General features: G+C 43.2%; 1 protein-coding gene and 1 pseudogene across 1 annotated transcript in view; both read right to left on the minus strand.

The window, feature by feature from the left end:
* VRK2 (VRK serine/threonine kinase 2) overlaps positions 1-22,409 on the minus strand; it is a 90,748-nt gene that overhangs the window by 17,345 nt on the left and 50,994 nt on the right. The window contains 1 exon segment of the mRNA XM_067462815.1: positions 12,250-12,370. Within this exon segment, the coding sequence (XP_067318916.1) occupies positions 12,250-12,370 (121 nt within the window).
* On the minus strand, positions 8,762-8,830 carry LOC132762243 (U6 spliceosomal RNA; annotated as a pseudogene).

The raw sequence follows: 22,409 nt of genomic DNA on the forward strand, positions 1-22,409 counted from the left end.
GCAGACCACTTATTGCAAGCGGAAGGCTCTCGGATGACGCTCCCCTTTGGGAACGGAGGAGACCGCCTGAGCAGGTAATCACTCCATCTCGCTCACTCTCTCCCAGCACCAGCTGACCCTTTGGAGAGTGCAACTATTAGCAATAGCCTGAGCAGAATAATGGCCAAGGAAATGTCTTTGCTCTCAAGCGTTCTTGCCAAACGTGTTGTAATTTTATGGGAGGAAGAAATCCCACCCGGGATAAATTTGCCTCCTTTGCTCTCAGTCCAAAGATTAATGACTGCTTTTTTGGAAGTTCAACACAGTTCAGCACAGTTTGTTCATGTTGCTCACAAGGAGAATCTATACACAAATGGTCCCTGATAGATAAATTACCGCCCAAGCCAATGTCTACTCAGAAGCACTAGTGGGATGTACTCTCAGGTAAGTGTGTACTGTTCTGCAAAGTAAATAACAATTCTTGCGTTTCGCCAAATTAAACTGTTACTAAAGGAGACAGTTGTGTCCTATAGGCTGATCTGATTAATCTTTGAACAAGCTGTATTCTTTCCTCCGCAATATAACCTCAGTCTCTGTGGAGAACAGGCTCCAAGACCACTGCATGGATACCTGAAGCCATGGATAACAGCTAATCCTGTATTTTGACTATATCTTGGCTAGAGTCATAGCATAGAATTGTACTATGTATAGAATTGTACAGCCACCTCTCCACAAAAGTCAGCATTAACACTGAAATACAACACCACCTGAGCTCTACGAGTGCAGCATTTTTCCGAATGAAGCACAGAGTGTTTGAGGGCCGGGACATCCGTAGGGATACGAAGGTGCTTGTTTATAAAGCTATTGTCCACCCAATCCTGCTATATGCCTGCAAAACATGGACTATCTACAGACGTCACATGCAACTCCTAGAATAGTTCAATCAGTGTTGCCTCTGGAAAATCCTGCAAATTTCTTGGGAAGACAAGCAGACAAATGTCAGCGTGCTGGAAGAAGCAAAGACCACCAGCACTGAAGCAATGGTCCTGTGCCATCAACTCTGCCGGACCGGCCACATTGTCCGGATGTCCATCAGCATTGAAGCAATGTTCCTCCGCTATCAACTCTGCTGGACCAGCCACATTGTCCGGATGCCTGACCACTGTCTCCCAGAGCCGTTGCTCTACTCCAAACTCAGGAACAGAAAATGGAATGGTGATGGGCAGGAAAAGAGATTTAAAGATGGGCTCAAAGCTAACCTTAAAAACTCTGGCATAGACACTGAGAACTGGGAAGCCCTGGCCCTTGAGCGCTCCAGCTGGAGGTCAGCTGTGACCAGCAGTGCTGCAGAATTTGAAAACACATAAATGGAGGGCAAAAGAGAGAAACAAGCCAAGAAGAAGGTGCATTAAGCTAACCCCAAACGGGACTGCCTTCCACCTGGAAACCAATGCCCTCACTGTGGGAGAACATGCAGATCAAGAATAGGGCTCCACAGTCACCTACATACCCACTGCCAGTACACCGATCTTGGAAGACAATCCTATTTAGACAACGAGAGATCATGGCCATATAGCCTGAAAAAACCTACAACAACCCAACGAGGGATTGCCTAAGTAATTAAGTAAGGAATGCTCAACTCTAGACACCAAGAAGGAAAGAAAGGACCACTTTATGTGTTTACTGTTTGCTTTCAAGCCCTTTGAAACATTCTAGAGAAAAGTCCCCTTTCTTACTTATTTTCCCAACCCTTTGTTCACCTTGTTTCATTATGTGGTGGTGTAAGAGACACTTAGCTATTCTTTCAGTTTTCAAAAAAACAAAAACCAATTAAAAAACATTTTAAAGACAATGGGAACCATCGGTAGAAGCGCTCTTTTGTTTTCTATCAGGAAGTATTTCTTTCTCTTTGCTTTTTTTTCTGTAGGAAGTCTCAAGTGCCTTCACCTTTTGGCATGACATTCTGTAACACATGTCCTAATTATTTTAAGGACTCCGCAATCTACACTTCCCAGAAGTCAGGTCTCCTAAAATTTGCTTTCCAACGTGTCTGCTGATTGCCTGTACAAGTTTACAGAAAAGGCAATTCACTGCGGTGCCAACACCTCATCATGTTTTCAAAAATTGAATCAATCAGCCCATTGTTGCGCTCCCTGACGCTCAGAGCAAGCCCCACATATGGTTCCTTATGGCTGGAATTTCAGAATCCCTGGACTAGATCACCTTCAGTTGTTTACTGACCTTACCAGTCAGTTGAAGAGCAAAAGGGGGGAGAGGAAATTCTGGCACATGATCATGGTTCTTGCAACGCATTCCTGTCCTGGCTTTCAATTCCCAACATATAACCTGGACACAGACCAGAACACCTGCTCAGAGGACAGAGGTGGCAACAGAAACAAGAGGTGGGAGCCCAGAGGGTGGGCCTGCTTGCCAGAAAGGGTGCCGCGGGACATGGATTCAAGACCCCAAACAAGCTTTTGCAATTCACTGAAAGCAGACTGGGGAAAAAAATACAAAAAAAGAAGTCAGTCTATTTTTTTTTAAGGCTGACTAAATATATAACAGTGTTTATATTAAGATAAATTAATGTTAAAAAATATACAGGCTGCCATCCTATACAAATGTACCTAATAGGAATCACAGTTGAATTCAGTATTGTTAAATTACACAATTGCTTCTACATAAGTTTGCATAAGATTGCACTATAGTTGCTTTTCAAAATTGCAGTTCTTTTCTCTTATAAAATATGCATATTCTGCATTTTATTTTAAAACATTTACGTCAAATCACAAAGAACAGAATTTTCTTGGCATCGTTGTTGTTGTGTGCCTTCCAGTCATCTCCCAATGTTGCAAGTCGCTTCTGGTCGCTCAGGGGAGCGTGTTTGCTCCATCAATGTTTAACATTTAGAATCATAGAATCATAGAATCAAAGAGTTGGAAGAGACCTCATGGGCCATCCAGTCCAACCCCATTCTGCCAAGAAGCAGGAATATTGCATTCAAATCACCCCTGACAGATGGCCATCCAGCCTCTGTCTAAAAGCTTCCAAAGAAGGAGCCTCCACCACACTCCGGGGCAAAGAGTTCCACTGCTGAACGGCTCTCACAGTCAGGAAGTTCTTCCTCGTGTTCAGATGGAATCTCCTTTCTTGTAGTTTGAAGCCACTGTTCCACGTCCTAGTCTCCAAGGAAGCAGAAAACAAGCTTGCTCCCTCCTCCCTGTGGCTTCCTCTCACATATTTATACATGGCTATCATATTTCCTCTCAGCCTTCATTTACTAAAGTGATCAGCCATTGCTAGAAGGGACAGATAGTTTCATCTATGCTGATGATCGTGCCATCACCGCCCAAGTTGGGAGCTTTGAATTGGTTGAACAGAAGCTCTCCAAAACTTTAGGTGCTCTTACTGCCTATTACAGGGAAAACCAGCAGATTCCTAATCCATCTGAACCCCAGACATGTGCTTTTTATCTTCAAAACAGACAAGCACCTAGAGCTCTGAGGACTACCTGGGAAGGAATCTCACTGGAGCATTGCAGCACACCAAAATACCTGGGCGTACAAGACCTACAAGAAGCACTGCTTGAGTATCAAGCAAAAAGTGGGTGCTAGAAACAATACCATACAAAAGCTGACTGGCACAACCTGGGGATCACAACCAGATACAGTGAAGACATCTGCCCTTGCTCTTTGCTACACTGCTGCTGAGTACGCATGCCCAGTGTGGAACACATCTCACCACGCTAAAACAGTGGATGTGATTCTTAATGAGATATGTCACATTATCACAGGATGTCTACAACCTACACCGCTACAGAAATTATACTGTTTAGCTGATATTGCACCATCTGGCATCCACCAGGTAATAGCAGCCAATAATGAAAGGACCAAGGCATTTCTGGCCCATCCCGTTCAGATACCAGCCAGCACACCAACAACTTAAATCAAGAAATAGTTTTCTAAGATCTAAAGATACTTGCAGGGACACCTCCCAATGATGTTGAAATCCAAATTTTGTCAGTACTAGTCAGTACATATTGGGTCCCCATTATCCAGAAATCCAAAATACTAAAAACCCAAACTTTTTTTCCCACCAGTGACCCACTTCCACCTTTGGGAAAAGAGGAATAGTCACATGTCCAGTGCCCACTGAGTTTTCCATCAAGGGGCAGTGAAAATAATTTTATGGTTGCGGGTCACCTCAACATGAGGAACTGTCGTGGCTTTAGAAAGGTTGAAAATCACTGTCTTGAAATAAAAGCACAAGTAACCCAAAGTAACCCTGTCCCTGAATCCTAGTCACCCTCCGCTCTATCTTTTTAGCTAATGGATCATGGGCAGCTTCCCAAGTTACTTTTGTTGAGATCTCTCTGCCTAAATCTCTCTCATGGGGCTGTCAATGTGTCAACTTCCCTGGTTGTTAATGATGCTTTTATTACCATTGTTTTAAAATCCCAGGGCTTTGCTGAAAATTAGAGGCACTGATTAGAGAAGTGATTTCTATACCAACCTGTCATCTGTCTTTGCAAAGTTTTGAAGAGCATCCATTCGCAAACCACAAGAAGAGCAACCCCAGAGTGCCCAACCCCAACTCACCCACCCTTCCCCGGTCTGGACACTTCGTCTCTAAAAGGTTTGCCATCAATGGTCTATGGTATTCTTTAAGGCAGTGGTTCTCATCCTGTGGTTCCCCAGATGTTTTGACCTTCAACTCCCAGAAATTGTAACAGCAGGTAAACTGGCTGGAATTTCTGGGAGTTGTAGGCCAAAACACCTGGGGACCCGCAGGTTGAGAACCACTGCTCTAAGGGGTCCATGACGCAAAAGAGATTACCTTCTAAAGAGCTACGGGCATTTAAGAAAAACACCTATTTACACAATATATTTCACAGATGAAAGAAATCAATACATGCAATCTTGGCTCATACTGGGACGGATCAATGCTCCATTCATTCAGCCCTATAGAATAACGAGCTCTGATTCTCCAGGCTTTAGACAAGTGGATCTCAGTATCTGATGTGGTGGACCAGAAATTCCCACCTGTCTGATATGCCGGGGACCAGTACTATATTACTTACTTAGGCGATCCCTCGTTGGACGAGTAAGATGGTCTTCCATTATGGATTTCCTTGTGGGTCCGTATGTGGCTGTGGAGCCCTATTCTTGCTCTGCATCTTCTTCCGCAGTGAGGGCATTGGTTTCCAGGTGGAAGGCGGTCCCGGTCGGGGTTGGCTTGATGCGCCTTCCTCCTGGCACGTTTCTCTCTTTCACCCTCCACTCGTGCCTCCTCAAATTCTGCAGCACTGCTGGTCACAGCTGTCCTCCAGCTGGAGCGCTCAAGGGCCAGGGCTTCCCAGTTCTCAGTGTCTATGCCAGAGATTTTAAGGTTGGATTTGAGCCCATCTTTAAATCTCTTTTCCTGTCCACCAACGTTCCGTTTTCCGTAAGTTCGGAGTAGAGCAACTGCTTTGGGAGACGGTGGTCAGGCATCCGGACAACGTGGCCGGCCCAGCGGAGTTGATGTTGGAGGACCATCGCTTCAATGCTGGTGGTCTTTGCTTCTTCCAGCACACTGACGTTTGTCCGCTTGTCTTCCCAGGAGATTTGCAGGATTTTCTGGAGGCAGCGCTGATGGAAACGTTCCAGGAGCTGCATGTGACGTCTGTAGACAGTCCATGTTTTGCAGGCATATAGCAGGGTTGGGAGGACAATAGCTTTATAGACAAGCACCTTGGTCTCCCTACGGATGTCCCGGTCCTCAAACACTCTCTGCTTCATTCTGGAAAATGCTGCACTTGCAGAGCTCAGGCGGTGTTGTATTTCAGTGTCGATGTTGACTTTGGTGGAGAGGTGGCTGCCAAGGTAGCGGAAATGGTCCACATTTTCTAATGTTACACCATTAAGCTGTATTACTGGCATTGGAGAGGGATTGGCTGGTGACTGCTGGAACAGCACCTTGGTTTTCTCAATGTTCAGTGACAGGCCGAGCTTCTCGTATGCTTCTGCAAAGGTGTTTAGAGTGGCTTGTAGATCTTCTTCTGAATGCGCACAGACGACATTGTCATCAGCATACTGGAGTTCTATAACAGCTGTTGTTGTAACCTTGGTTTTGGCTTACAGTCTGCTGAGGTTGAATAGCTTGCCATCTGTCCGATAGATTATTTCCACTACTATATATTGCCCATTGGATACTAGTGCTTCTTTATTGCTTGGAAACTTGCCAGGCAATGGCAACTTGTGGCTTGTAGTACAGCATGAGTCCATGGGCCACCACTTTGAATAGCCCTGCCCAAGACATAGATTCTGCACAGTTCAATTAGAAGATGTTCTTTAACTGGACTGAACCCGAAAGTAGCATGAACCCTGTATCTCTGAGCAATGACCATCATAGAATCATAGTGTTGGAAGAGACCTCATGGACCATCCATTTCAACCCCCTGCCAAGAAGCAGGAAAATTGTATTCAAAGCACCTCTGACAGATGGCCATCCAGCCTGTTTAAAAACTTCCAAAGCAGGAGCCTCCACCACACTTCTAGGCAGAGAGTTACACTGCCAAACAGCTCTCACAGTCAGGAAGTTCTTCCTCATGTTCAGATGGAATCTCCTTTCTTGTACTTTGAAGCCATTGCTCCGCGTCCTAGTCTCCAGGGAAGCAGAAAACAAGCTTGCTCCCTCTTCCCTATGACTTCCTCTCACATATTTATACATGGACCTCACCATGTCTCCTCTCAGCCTTCTCTTCTTCAGGCTAAACATGCCCAGCTCTTTAAGCCGTTCCTCATAGGGCTTGTTCTCCAGACCCTTGATCATTTTAGTCGCTCTCCTCTGGACACATTCCAGCTTGTGAACATCTCTCTCCAATTGTGGTGCCCAGAATTGGACATAATATTCCAAGTGTGGTCTAACCAAGGCAGAATAGAGGGGTAGCATGACTTCCCTGGATCTAGACACTATAATCCTATTGATGCAGGCCAAAATCCCCTTGGCTTTTTTAGCCACCGCATCACATTGTTGGCTCATGTTTGTCCACGAGGACTCCAAAACATCATTCAATGGTCCACTTCCAATGACGAATGTACTACATGATAAAACAAATAAATGAAGGGTCTGATATCTAAATGCCTTGAAGACACTAAATGCAGTCTGATTTGGGAAACTAAGCCAAATCAAGGCTGCTTAGTACTTGAGAGGGAGATCACCAAAGAATAGCAGGCGCTGTTGCCAATACTTCAGATGATGGCAAACCACCTCTGAGAGTTCCCTAAGAAAACCTTATGAAAGTCACAGGGTTGCCATAAATTGGCAGGCAACTTGAAGGCACATGTGCATACACCACTTCGGCATATCTGATTGAGTGAAGGAGTGCTTCAGTGTTGGGACGGGGGCAAACAGGAAATCTCATTCTCCACAGGGTTAATTCTTGGCTGTGGAATTAATAACCAAGCTTGATGGATCGCATTGATTGAAGGCTGAATTGCATAGGGGGATGGTTTGTGGGGAACTCTAATGATCCAAAGTTCTAAAGGGGGGAAATTTTAAACAATACCTGACGAAGTCAACATTTACAGATGCAATCTGTATTATCCGCAGCCTGCAGGCCAACCTCCCTCCCTCCCTCCTTCTCTGCAGAGAGCCACTGCCAAACCGAACGTGCAGATTGATTTCTGCAGATCAGCTATCCCTATTGTGTACCTCTGTTGTGACTTGCCCTACTTAAAAGTTTGCTGCCTTTGCCACTTGTAACATTTCGCTGCGGCGAGGCCGGTGTTCGGCACACCGAGGAATTGGCTTTGTGGGGCCATGAGCAATTAGCTGACTTAAGTCCCACCAGTAAAAGCAAAGGAGCAACAATGGGCAGTATGTTTAGCCAGGGATAATTACTGTATACATGTGGGGTAGGGAGAAGGGTATTGTAAATTTCCCTCCACAAATATCAATCACCTTTTATGTAAATATTCCAAACGGGGAGGGGAGGGGGGGATGATGGAATCTACACTTTTTTTAATCAACTAAGTTATCCAATGACACAATTACTATCATGTGCCATAAAACACTGGTTCCAATCCAGCAAAGTATTGTTATGACTCCATACTCATAAAAACAAAGGAACACATTACTCATAACTAGCAAGCCTACTTTTGGTGGAACTTCCAACTATTTTAAGATCAACTGGGACAACGTATCCTCACCACCACCAATTTAAATCATAGAATCATAGAATCAAAGAGTTGGAAGAGACCTCATGGGCCATCCAGTCCAACCCCCTGCCAAGAAGCAGGAATATTGCATTCAAATCACCCCATCCAGCCCCTGTTTTAAAGTTTCCAAAGAAGGAGCCTCCACCACACTCCGGGGCAGAGAGTTCCACTGCTGAACGGCTCTCACAGTCAGGAAGTTCTTCCTCATGTTCAGATGGAATCTCCTCTCTTGTAGTTTGAAGCCATTGTTCCGCGTCCTAGTCTCCAAGGAAGCAGAAAACAAGTTTGCTCCCTCCTCCCTGTGGCTTCCTCTCACGTATTTATACATGGCTATCATATCTCCTCTCAGCCTTCTCTTCTTCAGGCTAAACATGCCCAGCTACTTAAGCCGCTCCTCATAGGGCTTGTTCTCTTCAGACCCTTGATCATTTTAGTCGCCCTCCTCTGGACACATTCCAGCTTGTCAATATCTCTCTTGAATTGTGGTGCCCAGAACTGGACACAATATTCCAGGTGTGGTCTAACCAAAGCAGAATAGAGGGTTAGCATTACTTCCCTAGATCTAGACACTATGCTAACTTCTTGCGCAGGGGTCTTGCTAATCTTCTCTGTATCGTTCCAATTTTAGTATATGTGCTACTGAAGTAGAAAAGGCAAAACATCATTGATAAGTTCTAAAAAAAAATCTGCCCCATTCTCTCAACGTTTTTAAGGCTGCTTACACACTTTGAGCTGAAACCTAATAAATATATTAAGCAATAGCACATAAAAATAAAGAAGATAAGCCATTCCATTACCCGAAAAGTCAAATGCAGAGAAATCACACATTTAGGAACAAGGGCACTAAAATGATACCAGTCTAAATATTCAGAAGGCACAAGATCAAGTCTGTTTTTGGAAGCTAAGTAGGACCAGACCTCATTAATATTTGGATGGGAGTCTGCCAAGAAGTAAAGGTAAAAGTAAAAGTTTTCCCTGACATTAAGTCTAGTCGTGTCTGACTCTGGGGGGTGGTGCTCATCTTCATTTCATTTGGTTTTGGTTTTTTTGTTGTTGTAATGTACTACTGGGCTCAGCCTCGTTGGGAGCCCTTTGGGGAGATGGTGGTGGGATATAAATAAAGATTATTATTATTGACACAAAAGCACAGTATGTCACAGCAAATGAGATCTATATGCTGGATTTCGTACCACAAAATCACAAGTCGAACACTTCCCAAGCGTCTAGGACTGTGTGATGTATTTTCGAATGATGCGCGCAGATCCAAGTAAGGAGTCATTATTATTATTATTATTATTATTATTATTATTATTATTATTTCTAAGCCAAAGAGCCGGCATTATCTGTAGATGTCCCCAAGTTCATGTGGCCAGCATGCCCATGTGGGATCAAATTTTTGGTGAAATTTAAAGCCTTTAAAGCCCTAAACGATTCTGGCCCGACCTATCTGTCCAAACGCATCTCCTGCTATGAACCAGTTAGGACGTTAAGATCGTCTGGGGAGGCCCTGCTCTTGGTCCCGCCAGCTTCACAAGCACGCCTGGCGGGGACGAGAGACAGGGCCTTCTCAGTAGTGGCCCCCCGGCTGTGGAACGCCCTTCCTACAGACATTAGATCGGCCCCCTCCTTATTGGCATTCAGGAAGAGAGTGAAGACCTGGCTCTTCGAACATGCTTTCAACTAAGCAGTGCAATTGATTGATTACTGGAATATGGATTAATGGACAACGAGATCGGATGCTGATTCTATTGATGAGATGTGATGGATTGTTGTTTTGCTGTATTGTTGCATTGATGTTTTTGATGTTAATTAATTGATACTACTGTTTTAAATGACTAATGATTTTGTACTGTGTTGCTGATACTGGTTGTTAACCGCTCTGAGTCGCCTGATGGCTGAGAAGAGCAGTATACAAGTAAAGTAAAGTAAATAAATAAATAAATAAGATATGAGCCCTATTAGCGCCTTAAACTAGCACTGCTTACTTTTAGCAGTGGCAGTTCTCCAAGGTTTCTCAGAAGGCATCCTTACTCTGAATGCTTTCAACAAGGGCTGCTGGGAAGCTAACCTGCATTATTATACATGCAGAGTCTGCACTCTCCTACTAAGATACAGTAGATCTTGGGGTGTTGCCTTTGGGGGCAGCATCGCCAATGGGGGCTAGTCCAAAAGGGTAACCTTTCTGACCTGCAATAATACAGTCGCCTTGGGGTGGCCATAATTTGGAATTAACTATATGGTATATTGCCCCCTGTATACCATAAACCGCTGAGTTGCTGAACTTGCTGACCGAAAGGTCGGCAGTTCGAATCAGGGGAGTGGTGTGAGCTCCTGCTGTTAGGTCCAGGTTCTGCCAACCTAGCAGTTAGAAAACACGCCCGTGTGAGTAGAACTATAGGTACTGCTTCTGAAGGAAGGTAACAACTCTCCATGCAGTCATGCCGCCCACATGTCCTTGGAGGTGTCTATGGACAATGCCGGCTCTTCAGCTTAGAAATGGAGATCAGCACCACCCCCCAGAGTCGAAACGACTAGACTTAATGTCAGGGGTAACCGTTATCTTTTATAAGGTATACAAAAACAACAAGAAAAACAAAAACAGCATTTGTTTCCATACCATCACTGTCCTTTGATCTTTCAGGGTACTGTTCATGGAAGGTATAACAGGTAAGAACTATTTCTTGAAAACATTGCCACTGTGGACAAGTCTACATAGGGACCACCAAACGCAGCACCCAAACACGGATCAAGGAACATGAAAGGCACTGCAGACTACTTCAACCAGAGAAATCAGCCATAGCAGAGCACCTGATAAACCAACCTGGACACAGCATTTTATTGAAAATGAAAATGAACAAAATCTGGATACCAGTATTAAAAAACTCTAAAATTACAACAGCACAACAACAGAGAGGAAACAAACAAGGACATCTAATCACCTCTCAACAAAGGTTTGCCCTAGGCACTGCCAGGCCATTATATGCCAATCAAGGTGGTCAGTTGAAACATTCACACCTAGCTCCGGCAGACAAGAGTCCTTTGTCTCACCCTGGTCATTCCACAGATATATAAACCCTTTTCCTAGTTCTAACAGACCTCACTACCTCTGAGGATGCTTGCCATAGATGCAGGCGAAACATCAGGAGAGAATGCCTCTAGAGACCATGGCCATAAAGCCCGAAAAAACCTACAACCACCCAGTGATTCTGGCCATGAAAGCCTTCGACAAAACATTGCTACTGTCCCATTTTGTTCCCTGTTACACATGCACTGATTGAGTATCCCTTATCCAAAATGCTTGGAACCATAACTGTTTTGAATTTTGATTTTTTTTCCCAGATTTTCAAATACCTACATCTGAAAAAGCACACATAATGAGATATCTTGGGAGATGGGACCCAAGTCTAAACATGAAATTCATTGATATGCTATATCCACATTATACACATAGCCTGGAAGTTATGTTATCCAATATTTCAAATTTAGCACCTGAAACAAACTGTGTGTGCACTGAACCATCAGAAATGCATCACTATCTCAGTCACTCATGAGATTTTTTTTTTTTAAATGGAGTATTTCAGATTTTGAAATTTCTGGATAAGAATCATAGAATCAAAGAGTTGGAAGAGACCTCATGGGCCATCCAGTCCAACCCTCTGCCAAGAAGCAGGAACATTGCATTCAAATCACCCCTGACAGATGGCCATCCAGCCTCTGTTTAAAAGCTTCCAAAGAAGGAGCCTCCACCACACTCCGGGGCAGAGAGTTCCACTGCTGAACGGCTCTCACAGTCAGGAAGTTCTTCCTAATGTTCAGATGGAATCTCCTTTCTTGTAGTTTGAAGCCATTGTTTCGCGTCCTAGTCTCCAGGGCAGCAGAAAACAAGCTTGCTCCCTCCTCCCTGTGGCTTCCTCTCACATATTTATACATGGCTATCATATCTTCAACTTGTGTTTTCCATTTTTATATTACTACTGTAACCTGCTCTGAACTTTATAATGCAAAACACCTATAAAAAAGAATGGGTGAAATAAATCATTTTGTGTGTGTGTGTTTTTTTTAAATTTACTTTGTTTTTGCAGCCTGAACAGCTTCGGGGTTCCTCAGACTCTGTTCCCAGGGTAGATTCCCACATATCCACTGCAGCATACAGTAGCCAAGGATTTCCAGGTCTCCTCGTCTGGACGGTGCTAAATGAAGTAAGGAAACAGAAAAGGAAGAGAGAAAGAAAGAGAGAGAAGCGTAGTTTTATTCCCACTTTCTTTCACACTGTAGGAATTTAACTGTAGTTAGATGGAAAAGGGGGGGGGGGGGTGGACCGGACAAAACTGTGTTGTGTTTGTTCAGCTGTCCCAAAACCTTTGAGTTTGGCTGGAGTCCAGAGACAGGGGAGGATTTGTAGCTGTTGAGAGGGAAGGTCGGTCTTCCTCAGCCTTCATCCTTCCCTCGGCTTGGCCCTGTCGCATGAACTTGATCCCCACGGCCTCTGACATGATCCAGACAGCCCATAACCCGGCACCAACACTTTCTCCAAGAGCCAGGCAGTAAAACAAAGAAATAAATGTCTGCGGCTAAATTGCTAACACATGTTCCAGGAAGTCCACGGGGTCCACGTTGGTCAAAAGGAGACCCTTGGAGAACAGACTAAACAATGATGGTCTTTCCTGCACCGCTAAACAAGAGCCGCTTGGAGATGGAAGGCAGGGCAACAGTACCCTCTAGTGGGCACGAGGTCTTCGGCGGCACCTTCTCGGCAAGGCAAGACACAACAAGCGTTCCCTCACTTAGCCCACAAATTTAAACACACTTGGCTTTTTGACCACGAAAAAGCTCTGTTTGTTCAATGTATACTTTTTTAAAACTCCTAATGCATTAAAGTAGTTGGTACAGATTATTCTGAACTGTGTACGAAGTCGATGTAAACATATTCATTTCTCTCTCCATTTTCAGCAACAGAAATCCCCTCTTCGTTTTACAGACAAGGAACAGGAAAAGAACACACAGTGTGGTTATTCCCACGAGCAAAAGCTGCATGGAAGACAAGCAATCTGGGATTTCCCATCATCAACTGTACTTTGAAACTCTGGGGAGGTTTCTCTCCATGAAAACAGGGGCAGAATTCTGCACTGCTGTCTCTCACTCGCAAGGAATCAATCCAATGCACCAACAAAACAATTAATAAGAAGATTAATAACAATTAATCCAATGCACCAACATAACAATTAATAAGAAGCACCTGATGAACCAACCTGGACACAGCATTTTATTTGAGAACACAGAAATGCTGGACCACTCTCACAACCACCATGTCAGACTACACAGAGAAGCCATTGAAATCCGCAAGCATGTGGACAATTTCAACAGAAAGGAGAAACCATGAAAATGAACGAAATCTGGCTACCAGTATTAAAAAAAACCTCTAAAATTGCAACAGCACAACAACAGAGAGGGAGCAGGCAGGGACATCTAATTACCTCTCAACAAAAATTTGCCCCAGGCACAGCCAAGCCATTGTATGCTAATCAAGGTAGTCAGATAACATTCACACCTAGCCCCAGCAGACAAGAGTCCTTTGTCTCACCCTGGTCATTCCACAGATAGATAAACCCTTTTTCCTAGTTCCAACAGACCTCACTACCTCTGAGGATGCTTGCCATAGATGCAGGCAAAATGTCAGGAGAGAATGCCTCTAGACCATGGCCATATAGCCCGAAAAAACCTACAACAACCCAATAAGAAGATATAGTTATTTCTTACAGCAACTTTTTAAACAAAGGGCCTGGTCACAGTCCCTCAAACTGGTGGAGGGCCGGATTATAATTTGAAAAAAATATGAATGAATTCCTATGCACACTGAACATACCTTATTTGTAGTGTCAAAAAACACTTAAAAACGATACAATAATCAAAATGAAGAACAATTTTAACAAATATAAACTTATTAGTATTTCAGTGGGAAGTGTGGACCTGCTTTTGGCTGATGAGATAGGATTGTTGTTATTGTGTGCTTTCAAGTTGTTTCAGACTTAGGTTGACCCTGAGCGAGGACAAGGTAAATGATCTTGGAGGGCCTTATTTGGCCCCCAGGCCTTAGTTTGAGGACCCCTGTTTTGCAGTATTTATTACACCGAAGCCACCGGTGGTGCAAGACTGCTGACCAACAGGAGAATTTGGGGAGAGAGGGTAGAGCTCCCGCTGTCAGCTCCAGCTCCCCATGCAGGGACATGAGAGAAGCCTTCCACAAGGATGGGAAAACATCCTCTATCAACAAACAGGCACATAAAATCACTCTCAACAAAGGATTCCCCCCGGGCACTTCCAAGCCATTGAATGCTAATCAAGGTGATCAGCTGAAACATTCACAGCTAGCCCCAGCAGACAAAAGTCCTTTGTCTCACTCTGGCCATTCCACAGATAGATAAACCCATTTTTCCTACTTCCAACAGACCTCACTACCTCTGAGGATGCTTGCCATAGATGCAGGCGAAACGTCAGGAGAAAAATTGCCTCCAGAACATGGCCATATAGCCCGGAAAAACCTACAACAACCCATCCTCTATCTTGTTCATGCCCAGCATTATTTTTTTAACTTTAATTACATTTGGCCCAGCCATAGATCTTAAATGTGTTTTGTGCTATTGTTCAATGTTTATGCTATTTGTGCATGAGATTTATTTTTAACTGCTTTGTATTAGTATTTGTATTTTGCTTTGTATTGTGGTTGTTATTGCTTGTATTGATGTATTGTGGTCTCGGCCTCATGTGAGCCGCACCGAGTCCCTTGGGAGATGGTAGCGGAGTATAAATAAAGTTTTTTTTATTAAAACATCAAATATCCAGATTTCCCCTGGGCAACGTCCTTGCAGACGGCCAATTTTCTCCACCAGAAGTGACTTGCAGTTTCTCAAGTCGCTCCTGACACGGAAAAAGAACATTACAATGGCCTTCCATAGCCTGATGCCCTTCTGCTGTGTTGGACTACAACTCCCATGGACCATGCCCATGCTGGCTGGGAATGATGGAACTTTAAGCCAGACACATCTGTCTGATAATATGACATTTCTGTAACTCTCATACTACAAGCATGAGAAGCTGTATTCTGTGAAATGAATGACAGAGGAACCAGAGGTGAAGCTATACTGTGGAAACAATGCAAATTGACACCACATTAACTGCTAGGGCTCAGTAGTTTAGAATTGTAGATTTATAAGGTCTTTAGGCTTCTTCTTAACAGCTCTCCATGAAGTCATGCGGGCCACATGACCTTGGAGGTGTCTATGGACAATGCTGGCTCTTCAGCTTAGAAATGAAGATGAGCACCAACCCCCAGAGTTGGACACGACTGGGCTTAATGTCAGGGGAAAACCTTTACCTTTACCTTTAGCCTTCTTTGCCAAAGAGTGATGGTGCTTCAACAAACTACAAGTCCCAGGACTACATAGAATTGAGCAAGTGTAGTTAAAATAGTCAAAATGAGTGATTTCTAAGAATGTAAAAGGATCCCAGGTTTGCAAACCCAGCAGGTATTGTATTATGAACTTTTATGAAAGAAACTCTGGCACAGACACACAAAAGGCAAATCTCATTTTTCTAGCCATATCATCATCAATGTAAATAAAAGTAAAGTAACTCAGAACAAGAACTAAATATGGAATCTGTGCAATCAATGAGTTTAGATCATGTAATTTTAATGTTTGTATTAGGTGCTTTTAATTTTTATGTTTCATGTTCAAATGTCCTCTGAATTTATGCTTAGTTATATATTTGATTTATGATTTGGTTTATGTATGTAAGGCACTGAATTTTGCAATTATTTTTTGTAAACAGCTTTAAGTGCCCCTAGGGGTGAGAAAAGTGGTATATAAATCTATATAAATAAAAATGTAATGTTTGTTTGTGGGATTAAATACCTCAAAAACCACTGGACAAATTGACACAAAATTTGGACACAACATTAGGCCAACCAGTGACCATCACTCAGAAAAACACTAAAAAAAAAAACAACAGAAGAGACATAAAAAGCCAAAAACCAAAAAAATAATTACAATGCATGTACACAAACCTACAAGAAGCACTGCCTGAATATCAAGCAAAAAGTGGATGCTAGAAACAATATCATACAAAAGCTGACTGGCACAACCTGGGGATCACAACCAGACACAGTGAAGATATCTGCCCTTGCGCTATGCTACTCTGCTGCTGAGTATGCATGTCCAGTGTGGAACACATCTCACCACACTAAAACAGTAGATGTGGCTCTTAATGAGACATGCCGCATTATCACGGGGTGTCTGCGCCCTACACCACTGGAGAAATTACACTGTCTAGCCGGTATTGCACCACCTGACATCCGCCGGGAAGTAGCAGCCAATAGTGAAAGGACCAAGGCAGAGACATCTCCAGCTCATCCCTTGTTTGGGTATCAGCCAGCACGTCAATGACTTAAATCAAGAAATAGTTTCCTAAGATCTACAGAGACACTCGCTGGAACACCTCAGCAAGCAAGAGTCCATAAGTGGCAGGCTCGAACACAGAACCTCAATCAATGGCTGATACCAAATGAGAGACTCCCCCCTGGACACACAGAAGACTGGGCAACTTGTCAGGCGCTGACCACAATGGTGGAACATAGAACCCATCAACACTGCTATATGATGACGTAGACTCGTATAATGAAGTTCAGTTCCATTATATGATTCTACACCATATAATGCAATTTCAAACTGCATTATATGACTGTGTAGATGGGGCCAGAGGAAGTCCCCCTCACCAGCATCAATAGTTGAGGCACTTCCTCAAATATTGTGGTCCCAAACTATTTAGAGCTTTAAATGGAAGCACAACAGAAACATAATGGTAGCCAATACAATTCGTTAGAGACTGGTACCATAAGCTATCTACCCTACACATGCATTTATTAAGTCTAGAAAGCGGACCCCTAAAAACTCGGTCCATTTATCCATCGGTCAGTGTGAGTATTGTATCTTAATGCTTGTCAAATAGGAACCATCCTTTTCTCTGAGTAGAAGGGCAAAAGGTGAGAGATTAATCTGTCCCAGGAGAACCCCAAAGAAGCACCAACACATTCTACTTTCTTCTCCATGGCATAGCTTCTGGCCTCTTTCAATGTCTGGATGAGGCAATGGTGGCGGCTGCCAGGGGCATCTGAACCTGAGTCAGCATTGGCAATCTCCTGTCTCTGTAGGATGACCCTTGACTTATCCTTGGGTCATATCAAAATACATAATTTTGGCCCCCAGCATACATGACTTTGTATTCCTAGGTGCAAAGATGACTGCAGATGCAGACTGTGGCCAGGAAATCAGAAGACGCTTACTTCTTGGGAGGAGAGCAATGTCCAATCTCGATAAAATAGTAAAGAGTAGAGACATCACACTGGCAACAGAGATCCGCATAGTCAAAGCCATGGTATTCCCTGTAGTAACCTACGGATGTGAGAGCTGGACCTTAGGGAAGGCTGAGCGAAGGAAGATCGATGCTTTTGAGCTGTGGTGTTGGAGGAAAGTTCAGAGAGTGCCTTGGACTGCGAGAAGATCCAACCAGTCCATCCTCCAGGAAATAAAGCCCGACTGCTCACTGGAGGGAAGGATACTAGAGACAAAGTTAAAGTACTTTGGCCACATCATGAGGAGACAGCCTAGAGAAAACAATTATGCTGGGGAAAGTGGAAGGCAAAAGGAAGAGGGGCCGACCAAGGGCAAGATGGATGGTATCCTTGAAGTGACTGGACTGACCTTGAAGGAGCTGGGGTGGTGACGGCCGACAGGGAGCTCTGGCGTGGGCTGGTCCACGAGGTCACGAAGTCGGAGACAACTGAACGAATGAACAACAACAATACATGAGGTCAACCTGTATATGAGTATGTACAGTACATGGGTCTTCCAGTCAACAGTCAAGCTGATGCATTTGAGAAGTTGACTCAACTTCTAAAAAGCCTGTTCCTCTCAATCCCTTTCTCCTCATACATGAGCAGACCCCACACTTTGCTCTGGAATGATGAAAGTGCAGACGTTCTTACATGTTCGCTCTCTATTAGCTGCTACTGGATTGTGAAAGGGCTTTCTATCTAGCAGGATGCCGTCTTATCCCCTTGGGTGTCGTTTGTATCTTCATGCTGGATTCCACTGTGTCCTACATCCAAAAGCTCAGTTTCTTCCACAAAAGTAAGTGAAACCATGTTTTTTTATATAAAGTTGCCATTCTACTTCAGTTTCTTGAGTCATAATTACAACGGTGAAAAAAAAATGACAAAATGTTTCTGTCTTAATGCTTGTTTCCTCTATCTCGAGGCCCAATTATGGCTGTCCTCCCAGTACACCCCCTCCCTGACACACACACACACACACATACGCACACTCCAAAAAAAATGTTAGATGAAAGAACCCATTTGGTACAAGACAGAAGAGTTACAACTAGCCCCTGGAGAAAAGTTGTCAGAATTATAATGGCCCATTCCTTTCTCGTACACATACACAGAGTATGCAATTTGATACCAAGGAAAATGCACATTCAGATTTCTCAAGCTGACGTACTGTAAACAAAATTTCAGAAGAGAAAAAGATTGCAAAGAAACTGATCTTCTCCACTTCTGTAACTTTTTGCAAAGCTGTTTTTCAAATCTCCCAAATTTTATTTTTAAACTGATTTTATTAGATTATCCAAAAAAAAGTTATTTAAATCCAACAATTAAAAAAACCCCACAGATCCCATTTCTTTTTATTGTTTGGAATTTAAACTTACTCATTCAAAGTATTATGGAAGCTGCAATGTCATTTTCTGCATTTCTTTCTCAAGCAGTGAGAAAAGATGTTGTATTTTTCAAGTTAATTCCATCTTACTGTAACTCCTTATGGAAAGAAGTTACCTTTGGAGACCTGATTAGCACCAACACATTATTATTATTATTATTATTATTATTATTATTATTATTATTATTATTATTATTATTTTATTTGTACCCCGCTAGCATCTCCCGAAGGACTCGATGCGGCTTACATAGGCCAAGGCCTCAAAATACAATACAACAATACAATACATAAAGCAAATTAAAAACAAATTAAAAACAGCTAAGCAGTATAAACAAAAACAATAAAAACAATACATCAAGACTATAAAACTGGGCCAGGCCAGAGTAATGGGTACAAGATTAAAAGTGCTGATGTGGCAAGAGGTATGCAGGTATGCAGGATTATAAGTAAGTGCAGTGTACAGAGTGCAGCAATCTTAATTCTACTAAAGTGCTTCTAGGACTTGGTCTTGGAGATTCCTATTCTGAGAAGGCACATCGGAATAGCCAGGTCTTCAAATTCTTTCTGAAGACTGCCAATGTAGGGGCCTGTCTGAGATCTTTCGGGAGGGCGTTCCAGAGTCAGGGTGCCGCCACAGAGAAGGCCCTGTCTCGAGTCCCCACCAAGCGTGCTTGTGACGCAGGCGGGATCACGAGCAGGGCCTCCCCAGATGACCGAAGCGATCGTGTGGGTTCGTAGACGGAGATGCGGTCACGTAGGTAGGGTGGTCCCAAACCGTTCAGGGCTTTGTAGGTAAGCACCTGCACCTTAAATTGGGCTCGGAAAATAAACGGCAGCCAGTGGAGCTCCTTGAACAGGAGGGTTGACCTTTCTCTGTAAGGAGCCCCGGTTAACATCCTGGCTGCTGCCCGTTGGACACATTTAGATGTCAAGTTAAAATGTGGCTATTCATCAAGGAATTTGTATTTCGTGCCACTGCTCATAATAATAATAATAAATAATAACATTTTATTTCTTGCCCGAACCTCTCTCTCCGAAGGGACTCAGGGTGATGACCAAATATAACACAAAAACACGGGAAACAACCAATGCTATAAAAATAAAACATTTACATTTACACATACAATTAAAACAGAATGACTTTGGCTAAAAGGTTACAAACCAGTCAGTCTGGCATCATTGATCGTACAAACAGTTAAAATCTGTATAAAAATATGACCTCACAACCTCTGAGGATGCCTGCCATAGTTGCAGGTGAGACGTCAGGAGAGAATGCTTCTAGAACATGGCCATACAGCCCGAAAAACCTACAACAACCCAATGATTCCAGCCATGAAAGCCTTCGACAACACATTGTATGAAAATATATAGCTCTTCAATAAAATTAACTTAAATAGTCATTGTCAACTTGGTTCACTAAGATGGCATCAGTGATAATATTGATACTCCTCTCCATAAGCCAACGAATAAAGATAAGTTTTTAATTCTTTCTTGAAGGAGAGGAGTGAAGGGGCTGTTCCAAGTTCTTTTGGGAAAGAGTTACAGAGGGAAGGAGCGACCATGGAGAAGCCCCCCACCCTTCTTGTTTCCACCAGCCGTGCTTGAGATGGGGGTGGGACCGAGAGGAGGGTCGCCTCCAATGATCTCAGAGTCTAAGCAGGTTTATAAATGGGAATACGAGATATAGCCTGGGATTTGTTCATCATTTGAAATACTTTTAAATCACAGTACTGCAGCCAAAGAAGCGAGTCTATAGCATTAGGAACTGTGAGAGTTGAAGTCCAAAACACCGGGAGAGCCCAAGTTTGTCCATGCCTGCACTGTGCCATACTAGTTAAAGAAAATGTTTGTGGCTTCCTTTATTCACTATTTTTGCAAAGTCTTGGCTCTGCTTTTTCCTCTCCTCTGCATTAGTTCCCAGTTTTCCCAACAGTGTAGACACCTTCCTTTGTATTAGTTTTTTGGTGGAGTAGCTTTAGTTGGTCCATACCATTTGCCTGTATAGAGCTCTCTTGCTTGACTCCTTCTCCTTTCTGCTGCAGAGTTACAGTGAACAGAGGCTTGGCCATTGTCCGGTAATACTAGGCCCAAGCAACCCAAAACAGGCATCCTTAGCACCTGCATTCAGCCAGTATTTTTATACCAGCAGTCCTAGAGACAACAGAAGCTTTTGACCAGATTAAGCTTCACAAGAAAGAAGATTGAGACAGCTTATAAGCACCAGCTTGTAAACCATTGCTTTGCACCAGAGGCTGGAGACTTTCAAAGACCCCAGAGAGATAACTGCAACCAGCAAAATCTCCTTTTATAATGTATTGTTTTAAGTTATCTTATAATAGTCCCGGGTGGAGTTAACCCTTTATTCATCTTGTTTTGAGTAAACTTGTTTTGGTTATCTTTTCACCTTGCCTAAAGTGCCTCTGTGTGTTAAGGGTCTTAATCTTAACAGAAAGTTTACAGATAGCCCCTGAATAAAGCCAGACACTATAGTTTTCCCCAAAAGCTCTCTTTTAGCATTCACTAGAATCAAATCATAGAATCATAGAATCATAGAGTTGGAAGAGACCTCAAGGGCCATCCAGTCCAACCCCCTGCCAAGAAGCAGGGATATTGCATTCAAATCACCCCTGACAGATGGCCATCCAGCCTCTGTTTAAAAGCTTCCAAAGAAGGAGCCTCCACCACACTCCGGGGCAGTGAGTTCCACTGCTGAATGGCTCTCACAGTCAGGAAGTTCTTCCTCATGTTCATTTGGAATCGCCTTTCTTGTAGTTTGAAGCCATTGTTTTGTGTCCTAGTCTTCAGGGAAGCAGAAAACAAGCTTGCTCCCTCCTCCCTGTGGCTTCCTCTCACATATTTATACATGGCTATCATATCTCCTCTCAGGTGTTGGCTATTTGTTTGAATTCTTCTTTGGTGATTTCTCCCCTTTTCCACTTCTTGTGCATGTCTCTTTTGTGTTTTAGCACAGTTAGAAGTTCTCTGGACATCCATTCTGGCTTCTTTGCACTTGTCCTATTTTTTCTCTTTGTTGGCACAGTTTGCAATTGTGCCTTGAGTATTTCACTCTTGAGAAATTCCCATCCATCCGTAACTCCCTTATCTTTTAGTATCTGTGTCCATGGAATGCTGCCCAGCGTTTCCTTCATTTTTCGGAAATCAGCTCTCCTAAAGTCCAAGTCATGTGTCTATAGACATTGTGTTTCTGTCAGGATCTCATAGTTTTCTGACAAGATGATTCCATTACATTTTTTCTTGCATTTCTTCTGACTATGAGGACATAACAATTTTATACTATTTTAACAGAAATACTGACAAATAATAATAATAATGCTGATGTGAATTGGAAGGTGGAGGGATAAAAGTCTAGAAACAGCATTACCGAAATTTCACATCAATTCCAAAGGAGATAAATTTGAGTGCTGTGTTTGAGAGAAGGGGGAAAGGAACATGTTGCTTC

The sequence above is a fragment of the Anolis sagrei genome, chromosome 1 (genome assembly GCF_037176765.1).
Source record: "Anolis sagrei isolate rAnoSag1 chromosome 1, rAnoSag1.mat, whole genome shotgun sequence".
In the NCBI taxonomy this organism is placed as follows: domain Eukaryota; kingdom Metazoa; phylum Chordata; class Lepidosauria; order Squamata; family Dactyloidae; genus Anolis; species Anolis sagrei.